The sequence below is a fragment of the Carassius gibelio genome, chromosome B11 (genome assembly GCF_023724105.1).
Source record: "Carassius gibelio isolate Cgi1373 ecotype wild population from Czech Republic chromosome B11, carGib1.2-hapl.c, whole genome shotgun sequence".
In the NCBI taxonomy this organism is placed as follows: Eukaryota; Metazoa; Chordata; class Actinopteri; order Cypriniformes; family Cyprinidae; genus Carassius; species Carassius gibelio.
In genome coordinates, this window is record NC_068406.1 from 11,653,512 (window position 1) to 11,667,522 (window position 14,011).

The following is a 14,011-nucleotide window of genomic DNA, read 5'->3' on the forward strand; positions in this document are numbered from 1 at the left end:
AAAAAAACTCTTACTTTACAAAATACATCTTACTATCTATGCTTGCAATCAATTAATGCATCTGTGATTAATTACAATTTAAAAATCCAATAAAATCCATGGTGATTTGAATACATTTTCCAAAATAATTCACAAATTTGATGGATATGCTTTATGTTTCGGAAATTTTTAAAGATTTCCATACTAAGTTTTTACCACGTACTATATTTTTATACTCTAGCAGCATGGTGAGACTGATCTGAAACAGCACACCAAACTCCTCTCTGAATGATAACTAAAACAAAGTAACATTCACACAGTTAACCCTGCAGATCAACCCTTAACCCATTTACATTCTCAAAGGTAAGAAAAATAAACCACGGTTTGTGAGTATTACAACTTCATAGCAGAGTCTGTCAATGTGTTTAACAATTTATTATTGGCCTGTGAAAGATCATGTTTGGCAAGCAAAGGGAAATGGCCTATGACCCTGAAGGCCATGTTTGGCCTTCCTCATGACTATGAGAACTCATGAGCAGTGCTGCAAAGCCTCATGGGATATGCTGTCAGTTCTGCCTATAGGCATGTTTCTTTCTCATGAACTTCAGCATTAGGTTACAGCTGAGGCTTCAAATCCACCTACAATGCATATGGAACATCAGAAGGGTTGCTTTGACATCAAATAGGGCATATTTTTATGATGATGTTATTTTCACTTAAATGTGATCAATGAGAGTCATATTTAATTTGAATGTTCAAGAAAATACAGTTTTGCCCTTAATATTTTTAACAGTGCAGTTATGGATTTGTTGTGAGCAAATAAATGTTCTTTGCTCAGCAGAAAGTAGTTCTCTATTAAGGAGGGGAGGGATTGACCTCGGAGTGACAGCTTTGGTCTTCGTCCTGAATGATTCTTGTTTACCCAGAATCCACTCTGTTTACCCAGAGGTCCTGCAGAGAGATGGGCATTCATCACATTCACCTGGGCTCGAAAACCAGCAGATGATTTGACGTATGTGTGTGTAAGAGAGACACAGAAAAAAACATTTCAACAAATACTGTACCATAAATACTTAGCACCTTTATTTTTTTAAAAGTGTATGTAATAATGACTATTTGTGTAATAATCAAAAATTGACTAGGCTATTTTACCTAATATTTATATAGTGTTATGCACTGGTAGTAAAAATTTAAGTCTTTTACTTTGTGAAGTTCATAATTGTAGCATTTGCTAAATGAATTAATTGAAGCAATTGTTTTTGTTTTTATACCAATAAAAGCATTCTTGTTCTTGTTAAATCATTATAATAAATAGCAACAGTGCATAACACATCATATTGTAAACAAAATGGAGAATTAACAATGCATGAAGCAAACTCACCTAGAATGCCTTGCCAACAGATCCTATTCAATATCTTTATTCCTGTCACATTCCTGCTAATTCATATATCATTTTCCACAGTGCAATGAAACATGACAGTTTAGCACTCCACAATTTAATAATCGTAATCAATTTTATAAGATTTCTTAAAGTAAAATGTATAAATATGCATGTAAAATGTAAATGTCTATGACAGTCTGAGCACATTTCAGTTCACCTCCAAGATGCATTACTGCTCTCAATATAATAACTTAATTGCAGTGTATTAGTATAGTGTTTTTTCCTTTCAAAATCTAGCTCACATCTTGTTGTGATGTGAACATACAGGTGTGTGTGTGTGTGTGTGTGTGTGTGTGTGTGTGTGTGTGTGTGTGTGTGTGTGTGTTTGTGTGTGTGTGTGTTTTAAGGCTTTTATATAGAAATGTACAATTTGAGTGTGCCCAAAAGCACTGACGTCCAATTAGGCACTGAAGAACATTTAGAAGCCCTAATGTACACATCTGCACGCGCGCACACATGCATACACACATACACACACAAAGTGCTAATGTGTGCATTACCATTTTCCTGACATTGCGAGGCCATTAATGGCTGGTTGACTGGCTAGTATAATAGACCGGGATACTAATTCAAGAGGTGAACTCCGCTTCTGATTAGGGGGATGAGTGGAGGTGTGTGCACAGAAAAGGCTCACACAAAAAAATAGGACAGTTTTCTTTTGAAGAACAGCAGCCGGCGCATACACAGACAACAGGTATTAGCTGACGAGTCTGAACATGTTTACTTCCTTGCTTTTAATTCCCCCTATTTCACCAGTCACGTTCTTTGGAAATGTGTCAGCCTTCCAACGGGTTCGATGACATTTCCTGGGCACATCACTACAGTCTTCAGGCTTACTTTTCCAGTTTCGAGGGAATTGTGGAAAAACGCCCGTAAATTCCATTGTGTAATGGGTGACAAAATCAATAACCGTTAGACAAGAACAGGGACTACCCCCTTCAGTTTATAAATTAGACCACATTCCTTCCATGTTTAAGCTTCCTTACTTCTTTTTATCTATTAAATGCTTCATAAACCAATTAATTCACAAAACAGAATTGTACTAAACAGACAAGCAGACTATTATGCATGTATTTGCCATTAAAGGTTAACCGCCCCCTTGACACAGGCTTTGACACTTGGACGTTGGTCTAAAGTGACATCAGTGTGTCATTGGAGGTTGTCTAAATGTTGCTTGGCTGATTGGGGGCTGTTGGTGTGTTGCACATCTCTTTTCTACTTCAGACTCTATTGTAATGTATATGACCACCACAGACAGCCTACTTTTCCATTTTAGATGCTTACAGTATGTCCGATTAGAACAAAATCTCCCAACCTGTGCTGAGAATTCGTGTTTACAAATTGGAAAAGGAGCAGATGTTGCACCCCAAATGTTTTTTTATCAAATCATATTGTGGTTAACCCACAGTGACAGTGGCAGTCATAGTGAATTTAAGATGTATCTGTGTTTGCAGACACAGTCAAGAGGTGATGATTGTGTCTCTGTGCATCTGGTCTGGGTTGACTGGTTGAATGGCTGCCCCCGCAGCTCACAGTCTGAAAGCACTGACATCTGGCCCCCTCACACACCTACATGTTTACTTCAATTAACAAGCTCCACACACACTTACGTGTTGTAAAGGCTGGCACACATTCAAAGCTTGCTTTTGCACAACAGCTTTCATGCATGTGAGGAATCTGACAATACCAGGGTCATTATACGAAAACGTGCCATTTCCCACTTTTAATGTTTGATTTTCAAATTTCTGTTTTGAAAATCTTTAAGCCCCTTTTTGGATTAAGTAGATCCTTACCTCTCAGGAAAATGTGCCGTGCCATCTCAGGCTATCTTATTTTTTTTCATTTTTTTCATTTAACTAATTTAAATGTGTGTTTTTGGTCAACCCTGTTACCAACATATTAATTACTTTTTGAAAAGGTTTTAAATACATGTATAGAACAAATCTGATATACTGTGGAAGATATACTCCCCCTTGTTACATTAAGAGTGTTTGTGAATTGAGAATATTGAAAGTTTTATTTTTTTAAGGGGATGAATACGCTCATTTCCAAATTACACTCTCCCAGCATCTTCTGTTTTAAGAAAAATGTATGGAAACAAAAATTAAACACCTCAATTCAATTTTGAGTGGATTATTAGCCTCTCTTACTAAACATTTACAATTTATTGATTACATTTTTATTTACATTTTTTAAGTTATATTAGAATATTATACAAGTAACAGGGTTGACACATCAGTTACAGGGTTGACAACAGCTACCGTATTGATTATACTGCTTGTTTGAGTTACAATTATGGTTGTAATGGAGTCTTAATTGGACATTCATAAACCTTTAATTCAACATGACTAATCAGCATATTATGTAGACGGCTCTATTGAGATATTTTAGCATAAAAATGATGAAAAACCGAAACTTATCTGTTTGCATGAACTTTAACTTTAAAATGTTTTAACTGTTGCCCCGCCTTCTACTTCTCAAACCTCATACTTTCTATGATATTGTGCTGAGAAAACACAGATTTACCCATTCTGTGTTGGTAGTGGCGTGTACCACAGTTTGCTTTGCCAATTGAGAAACTTGATTGGTAAACGGTTTGCCAGAATATACCCTGACCCAGATCTATCCCGTTAGTGAAGCATTGGTTTCCACACTGGTTTCATTAAATAAATAAATAAAGGAAATTATTATTTTAAAAGATTCACGAATAAGAATCATCTGTTCACGAATTGGATCGTGAACTTGCATTACCGAGCCAAAGATGATACTGAACATTTCGAATGAATAAAGAAGTTCATCTGTAAACCACATAAAGCTATTGTTTGACTTCATAAACCTTTATTTTATGCATGCTTCGTATGGATCTGTTGACTGAATGCATAGTGTGATTTCTAGGAGAATGTTTGTGTCGTTATGTGCTTGTAACGGGAAAAAATCAGTCGCGGTATTGTTTGAAATCCCCAAACTTAAATATTAAATTAATAAGTTACATCAAAATAAAAGTAATCACTGGTAATCTAAAATAGTTTTCAGATGTTACTGTAATCTGATTACCCCTTATTTAAAATGTAATTTTAACGAAATACAGTTACTCATATTTTGTATTTTACATACGTAACGCTGTTACATGTATTTCGTTACACCCCAGCCCTGATTATTTATGATTGTGTAGCATACTGTAAATGTAAGTAGTTCACATGCCATCAAATAATCATACAAGTCACACAAGCTTGATTTATTTTTTGACAAGAAAACTTTTTCAAACTATTTGGATGGAGTGCATGTATGGAGAGTATCCCAAATGCAAACTGAAAAGCTTGTTAATTTATTGACTTCTCATAATAAAAAAAAATAATGACTTTTGATTTATAAAGCACATTTATAAAACCCAATGCACTTGTGTGTATCAGTATAGATCAGTAACCTCAACATATTTTAGCCTATCTATCAGTAGAATAAATAAAAAAACATGATTTTAGGGATAAAAACTGTAAAAACATGTATATTATGTATACTATTTGTAAGAAAAGTATGTCTGTTAAAATTCTCAGTCATCCAGGTCATAGTTATCCAAGAAGGGTTGGCTCAGGGGTGACAACCCCACAGAGGTTAAATGCCTGGCACTCCCCATCAGTCATTTAGAAATGAAGAAACCCCTTGGATGAGAGGCAATAGCTTCAAATATGGACGTACCTAGTCCAGTTGCCCTTGATTTAACCCTTCTTGTGTATACAACATGGGTAAGACACACAAAAGCGTACTTGGGTCAACCCTCTTACCCTGGAATGGTTACAGGGTTGACGGTAACAGGGTTGACGAAAAAGGTTATTGCCGGCCATTACTAGCCATGAGGTATAGGTAATGACACTACATTACGTGCCTTAATGAGAGGCTTAAATATTATCATATATGTAAATTTTTAAATATGTACAAAAAACTTTTTAACATATGCTTTTCTGGTAACAGGGCTGACACAATGAGCGTGTCCCTGTCTTTCAGACATTACATAACCTCAAAGAAAATTCATTAAAAAGAAGAGAACACTTACTTGTCTTCTACCATCAACTTCATGAAAGTCAGATAATGTCACTTCCTGGAACTGATGCAACTTTTGGAACAGTCCATTATCTTTAAAGAGGTGTTTTTATAAAAAGTAACAGGGTTGACGAGAACCTAGGGACCCGACTAAATTGTGTGTTTTTTTATTTTATTTGACACGTTAAGAATAAAATCCATTTATGACTAATGAACTGACACTTAAGGCTTTATACAAGTATATGTTTTTTTATGATAGTTTGACTTTTTTGGCCTTGATAGCAAGTAGAAGTAGAAAAATCTTACTGAGGGACAGGCCATTTTCAACATTTCTTCAAGATGCTTTGTACAAAAATGTGATTAAAATCCTTTAAAAACCAAAGAAACAGAAAATAATTTATTCTTATATTATGAGACATTATGGAAACTAAAATATAAAATATTCTATTTCTTTTATGTTTTATTAAGATTTACAGAGCTTTTTTTTCCTGAGGGACACAAAATGGCACGTTTTCGTATAATGACCCACCAACATTTCACATTTCAGTCCTTACAACTAAATAAATATGGTGACAACTTAAGACTCTTTCAGAAACAAGCAGGCAAATACATCAAAAGCATGCAGTACAGTTGTATATAAAATACACATAGTTTACCTTGCTACTTAAAGGAACACTCCACTTTATTTTGAAAATGAGCTCATTTTCCAACTCCTCTTAGAGTTAAACAGTTGAGTTTTACCATTTTTGAATCCATTCAGACAATCTCCGGGTTGGTGGTAGCACTTTTAGCTTAGCTTAGCATAGATCATTGAATCTGATTAGATCTTAGCATCATGCTAAAAAATTACCAAAGAGTTTCAATATTTTTCCTATTTGAATAATCTGTTCTGTAGTTACATTGTGTACTAAGGCTGACGGAAAATGAAAAGTTGTGATTTTCTAGGCCGATATGCCTAAGAACTATTTACTTCTCAGATGGGTTCAGCAAGCGCAGTGATATTACGCAGCACCTGAAAATAGTGGGGACTGCGCCTTTCTATTAGCCTAGAAAATCACGTCAAGTTTTAAATAGGAAAAATTTCAAAACTCTTTGGTCATTTTTGAGTGAGATGCTAACGGTCTAATCAGATTCAATGATCTATGCTAAGCTAAGCTAAAAGTGCTACCACCAACCCGGAGATTGTCTGAATGGATTCAAAAACAGTAAAACTCAACTGTTTAATTCTAGGCGAGTTGTAAAATGAGCCTATTTTTTTTAAAAAGTGGAGTGTTCCTTTTAGGGGTCAATTAAACCAGATGTGTTTTAATTCAAGTACTTAGCTAATCATTTATTTTAAACAGCTATGCAAGATTTACTTGCACCTTAGGGTTGTGCCAATAGACGAGTATTGTGTATCGACAATAGTCAAAGATATCGCCTGTGCCCTTTGTCTTTGAGGATAGCAAGACAATTAATAATTTTAGGCTAGTATTATTATCTAATAAATATTAGGGCTCATTTGTCCCATGCATCACATTTCCTTTTACTCTCTTTTTTTTCACAGCGTTGTGCAACCAATCACACGTGATTCTGTTAGTTTAGAATGCAATGGCCAGTCAGAGGCGTTTAGATTAGTCATTGCTGAAACACCGCTGACTGAATTCTGCTCTCTTGCGAATTTTCACATCATAAACAAACACACCATAAAGTGCAGATGTACTTTATGTGAGTGTAAGTATAAGAGATAACTTCGCTGATTATAATGGGAGTGTCATTTTTAAGTGCAAAAACTCACGCTAGACTGAAGTCAGTGATGTTCTTTAATAATGTAAATGCTATTTGCTCGTTTTCTGTAGCTGTAAGTGAGGAAATGTAAGCATTATAACTAGTAACTAAAATATTGTATGACATGATATCCATATGCTACTTAAAGCTGCTGTCGGTAACTTTTGACGCTCTAGCGGTTAATAAACAGAACTGCTTGCGTCTTGCGGAAGAACATCGTAGCCGGATCTACTTCTCTCTGTTTATGTCTATGAAGAATCACAAAGGTACTGGGTTACTCCGCCGCGGTACCCCCGAAGCAATCTAAAATAGTTTGAATATAAATACTTATTATAGGTGAACCCTAGTGATTCAGGACAAGCTAAAAACACGGTTTGGAAAATGGATTCATGGTGTACTCGCTTATTATATACATTTTGTAAATTTTGAACACAAAAAAAGTAACGGACTGCAGCTCTGATTGGTTGTTTCTTACCGGGAGCGGATGACTTTCTGCAAATGGCAATAGGACCAGTGGGAGGAGCCAGAGGAGCTTGATTTTTTCACAGATTATCTGTCTCATATTCTACTGTCAGGACATAATGACAGGTTTAACAAATATGCAAAAAAAATACATTTTTACAAAAGTTACCAACTGCAGCTTTAACTAAAAAGATATAATGTGTAGTTAATAGATTACATTAGGCTGCTTTTAGCCTTAGCCCCACTCTGGCTATGAAACAAAGTAAATAATAAAATAAATTGGTGTAAAATGGTGTTTTGGCGATCTTACAGACTGACAATAGGACAATATAACTGTAGAGCATATTGCCCAACACTACTTCAAACTGCTACAAACCACAACAGCTGACTTAAAAGAAGCTATATATATATTGAATCATTTTGGATGTATTTTGAAGTCACATTGCCAAAATTCTCCCCAAGGAGTGAGACATAAGGCTCCTGGATATTTTTAAAACATCTGACAAGACAAACGTTGGCCGTTACGTATTCCCCTCTAAGCGCTAAGTGCAATCCCCTGTTTCCACTTGCACACCAACAACTCGGTCCATCTGTTCTGTGTAACTTCAATGGAAAAAGAAAAGGCCTTAAATATTAAGTGTTTTTTTTTTTATAAGCATTGTAACTTAATACTATTTAAGGATAGGCCTGATATTACTAGCGCAATAATTCACTTTTTCCACACGAAGGCCAAGATAAACAACATACTAGTGTAGAGTATTTCTCTCTCTGACAGTATGTCTGTTTGGCTGTTCTGAGGTCAGTACAGCAGGCTGTTATGCATTTGTAATTAATTCAAGATAGTTATTATCTTGATGCATTAACTCGGACATCACACGGTGAGAACGGTCTTCACAGTGTGTAGTGTTTTATTTTCTTTTATGACTCTGTGGTCACAATCTGTGACTGCAAGACAACCCAAAAATTATTAAAGGGGTCATATGATGCTTTTTTAAAGATACAAAAGATTATTTTGTATATTTGGTGTAGCAGAATATGTTGACATGCTTTAATGTTTAGAAAAAACATTCTTTTTCAAATACTTTATATTATTGTAGGTATATTGTATACTGTATATTATTGTATGCCCTGCCTTTCTCAAACGCGTCATTTTCTACAAAGTCCCTCCTTCTGACAAGCACAGTCTGCTCTGATTGGCCAACTGACCCAGTGCATTGTGATTGACCGAACACCGCAAGCACTCGTCGGACATGTAACGCCCCTTTTCATAATAGCAATTTTCATCTTTCAAAATAAATGTAAAGACAGTTAAAATGCCCTTAGTTTTACCATCAGTTCAAGCCTGAAAGGTTAACAGAATGGCGTGACAGACACAGTGATGAAGCTTGAATGTTTTTGCAGTACACAAGCCACAGATGCATTTACTTTCAGAAAGGCCAAATAAAGTGCTTTTGCTTTGACCTCGAAACACACAGCATCTCCCTGACATAAATGCTTCAACACTAACTACGGTTACTGAAACCATGCCTTCTTTCTTTGCGTGAACATTTGGGCGGCATTACACAAATATTTCCACATAGTGATGTAGACATGTGGGGTCATGTTTGAACGAGCCGTTTTAGGGGGGGCATGGCAGAGTCTTTAATTTGATAAAGAATATCTCTTTGGATTTGAGACTTTAGTCTTTGCAATTTTACAGATCTTCTTCAAGCACCAAGAGCTTGTTACACTCTAAAGAGAAAAGAAAAATTGAAATCGCATCACATGACCCCTATAATAAGTCTTAAGCAGACATAGCTACAGTATATGAGTTTACACAATTTGCAGTGTTGCAAGATGCATTATTCTGCTAACTGAGGCACTCTAATACTTAATGAAGCTAAAGTCAATGTCCTCACCCTCTATCCAGTTGCTGCAAATTTCCCCCCATGCGGTCGTAAAGGGACTCAAGCAGAGTTAAGCACACTGCCGGGCCACCTGAGATATCTAAAGAGCTTTCTCCTCAACTACATTTTCCCCTCCAGAGACGCCAAAAAGCAAGAACTTGTATTCCAAGGAACACCACGTTCCTGTCCAGTGCTGTAAGCTGCTAAAAATAATTTCAGCTGTTAATAACAAACTGGTTTGAGGATGTATCTGGACAAGTACAGACACTGCACATTCAAAAAAAGTGTTTATAATATATATATATATATATATATATATATATATATATATATATATTATATATATATATATATATATATATATATATATATATATATATATATATATATATATATATATATATAAATATATATATATATATATATATATATATATATATATATATATATATATATATATATATATATATAAATATATATATATATATATATATATATATATATATATATATATATATATATATATATATATATAATGCTTGCAATAATATACATGCCATTCAAACATTTGAAGTTGATGAAGATTTTGAATGCTTCCTGTAAAAACAGTAATAATGTGAACTTAAAAGAACTGTTTTCTATTTGATTATATTTAAGATGAATTTATTCCCATAACACAAAGTTATTACTCCAGTCTTCAGTGTCACATAATGCTTTAGAAATCATTCTAATATGCTGATTTGTTGATCAAAAAATCTTATCATTGTCAATTAATCATCAATTTAAGCACACTGTGTTGCTAAATAGTTTTGACTATTTAATGTTCAAAAATAGAAATCATTTGTAACTTTATGTGTTTTTACTATCAGTTTAATGTGTCTTATTGTTCCCATAAGTGTGTTTGGGTGTAAAAACAGCTTGATAATGTACTTAAACACTTCATGGTGATTAAGGACCCCTTCTCTTCACGTCTGGGCCATGTTCGCCATGTTCACCCTGTATGGGTTTATTTTGTGATAATGACAGCCCTGTGAACATTATCTCTTAAACTTTTTTTTTTTTTTTTTTTATTTCCACTCATTCGCTGAGATCAGTTCGGCTGCCACCAAAAGCAATGCAATGACCAATATGAATTTTTAATGTTTTTATTTTTTGAGCACTTTACACAGGATAACGGACAGAGCTTTTCTTAAAAATCAAAATCAGTCTCTCCTGGAGATACTATCCACTCATTCAGAGTTCATAATGATACAAATATAATCATATGTACCCAATAGTGTCATTACAGACAATGGGCATTCTGCTTCCAGATTTCATTAATGCCGTAAACTGGCAGAAATCTGTGTCCAGTTCGTTCAGACCCGTGTGGGATTTATAGAAGAACGGCATTTTGTGCTGTACGTCAACCTGGCAAGAAAATCGTTTGGGAGCCACAATTGAGTTGCTCAGTTTTGTAACATCTGACGACTTTCTTCTCCCATCAGCACTCCGTGAAATCCCAGCTATTCTCCGTTTGACGTTAACCAAGAAGTCTTTAGTGAAACTGCGTCCAGAACTGTGCTTTTGTTCTGCTTGTTCCGGGCATTCTGGTAAGTCCATCCAGTTCTGAATGAGATCAGCAAAACTGTTGTCTCCCAGCACCAGCGGCTGTCGGTTACGTCCGCGTGTCAGTAGTGAATTAGTCCAGTCATCAGGGTCACTTGTGGTCTCAAATGATGTCCAGCTCTCTAAGCAAGCGTCAGAGGTGGACTTAGGACGCACTCGGTTGTTTGGAGGCTGGTTGGTGCGAAGACATGCGGACGAAGATACTCTGATGTTTTTGGTGCGCCGTAACACCACACCTTCATCCTGCCAGGAGGCTTCAGAGTATCCCGAATCAAACTCCAGACTCCGCTCGCTGCTCGGTGAGCTAACAGCGGACGGGCCACCCGCAGAGTCCTCCTCTTCTAAAGAGCTAGACAGACAACAGGCAGAGTCGTAACTGCTCGCCTCACTGGCGTCGCTGATCCTCAACCGTGCTCGCCGTTCCCGTTGGGCTATCAGCTGCTTACAAGCACGTAACCTCACTGGAGGACCGACAGGGGGCGCCACGCAGCTCCGCCGCAAATGCTTCAGATCCTGCAGGGATCGCATCATATAACGCATCTGTTCCCGCAGACAGTCGCTTGATTCCTGCAGACACAACTGCAAAAAGACAGAAAGACAGGTAAGACTGGTGCGTGCAGATTATAAAACACAAATTGGTACCTCATTTGAAAAATGCAGATTTAAGAACAATTCTATGATAAAAGTCTTTGTAATAAATATATTTCAATAATAAAATAATATAATTTGAAATAAAATAACATTAAAAATATATTTGTACTAGATTGAAAAATTATAATAATTATAAATTAAAATTATATTATTACACATCTCATAAAACTGCTATATATAATGATTATATTAAAAAAACATATATATATATATATATATATATATATATATATATATATATATATATATATAAATGTATTAAGCATATATATAAATAAACATAACACACATACATACACATATATATATATATATATATATGTGTGTGTGTGTGTGTGTGTGTTATGTTTTTTTTATATATATATGCTTAATACATTTGATAAATGCTATTTTTCTTGTTACATATATAAGCTTAATACATTTGATAATTTTTTTTTCTTGTTATACATATTAATATTACTTAATGTTAGGCAATAATTACAAAAAAATAAAAAAGCATCTACACGTACAATTTGAGTCACCCTCCCTTTGATTTAGTTTTCCTTAGATTGACTAATCGTGCTCCTTAGACAGGCTTGGACCTGCATGAGCTCTGTTAGAGAGGGCATGGCTCTATTTGTCTGGAGGAGCTGAAAAAACTCTCTATTCTAGGTAGAGGGCAACCGATGAATGCACATCATGTGGACACACTCACGCCCTGCTATCAAAAGGATGGATGACTACTACCTTCACATTAAAATCAGTTAGAATAAACCTGTTACTAACCACACCTGTAACACTTCTTTTCAATAGAGTAATTACCACACCTTCTATCTGTACTGTCAGATGCATGTACACAAACATTCACACAAATCATAATCAAAAAACGGAAGAGCATAGCTTACTTAATAGAGTAAAAAGCAATTTAAATACAAACTACATATTGCATTTAAGAGTAAAGCTGGTTCATGGACATTAAAATCTAGAAAAATCTGAATCAAATACTTGGTTACATCAAAGAAAACCAGGAAAATATAAGATTAAGATTAACAGTCTCAAAGGGTTCACTATAGGCAACAAGCTAGTCTTACCTCAAAAACAATGCTACTGCCATGCTTGATATTTTCATAGTTTGCAATTGAGAAATGAACCGAAAACCCCAAATGCATTTTTTTTTTGTGATAACTCAACCCAAACGAAAAAAGCACAATAATACAAAGAGCCTAATCCAGATTCATTTGTCTAAATATCTTAATTAAAGTCTAATGCATGATTGTTTCAACACAAAAGTCTTCCACTTTTGGGAAACTTTTCTACCAATTTGACAGATAAAGAACTGGCATGTATTTTTCTTTAAACATATTTGATTAAATAATCACATGCTTGCAGCAATAGTAGCATACACACAGGGTTGATCGACTGCCATTATTTCTATGCACAGATTAGCATGGGCTACAGATGTCATCCCATATGCTGAAATTTCAGCAACGGACATTTTTTTACAGTAACTAATCCTTTCGGAACATAATGTAAAGTGATGTCCAATCAGGGCAGTTTTACTGAGTAAACAATCTATGGTAATTAACAATACAAAGCCCTGATGAGTGTGGCAAGATGATGATTTGGAGGCATGCTTACCATGATCCTGGAATGATGACAGTCCAATCTAGTAATTTAGATACTCCTGAAATAGAAATAAATGTTTTATGAAACATGTTTTGCATAAGTAATATAAAACAATATGAATTAGTTGCTTTTTTGGATTTGAGTAAGACATAAGTAACTTTTATCAGATAAAAATAATGCATGAAGCGGATCAAGTTCAGAATCATGACTTGCACTTACATTTGTTTTGAGGATGAAACCTTCAGTACAGTCCAGACTGTGCAGATGTGGCTCTTGTGACTCAAACTCCAGATCATAAGCCCCTCAAAGCTCATATGTGCGTCTGTGTCATTCCAATATGCGCGTCTCAGCCAATCACAGCGCAGCATCGCGGCGTCATCCAATCAAATCATCTTACCAGGAGCCAATCACAGCTTGACTGAAATCTGAGCGCTCATTTCCTCCCTCTCTCAAATTATGAAAAACTACCAAAGTACTAGACGATATCTGTTTCAATATGATAATCACGTTATCTATCTATCTATCTATCTATCTATCTATCATTTAAACACAAGTCAAGTCACTTTTATTTATATAGTGA

The 14,011-nt window shown here is 35.3% G+C and overlaps 1 protein-coding gene across 1 annotated transcript; it reads right to left on the reverse strand.

Moving 5' to 3' along the window:
* Positions 1-10,701: 10,701 nt before the first annotated feature.
* LOC127967781 (PAK4-inhibitor inka1) lies at positions 10,702-13,756 on the reverse strand. The gene is made up of 3 exons (XM_052568462.1): positions 13,651-13,756; positions 13,444-13,489; positions 10,702-11,754 (listed from the first exon to the last, which is right to left on the reverse strand). The coding sequence occupies exons 2-3, from the start codon at positions 13,444-13,446 to the stop codon at positions 10,831-10,833; spliced, it is 927 nt and encodes a 308-aa protein (XP_052424422.1). The 5' UTR covers positions 13,447-13,489; positions 13,651-13,756; the 3' UTR covers positions 10,702-10,830.
* Positions 13,757-14,011: the final 255 nt, after the last annotated feature.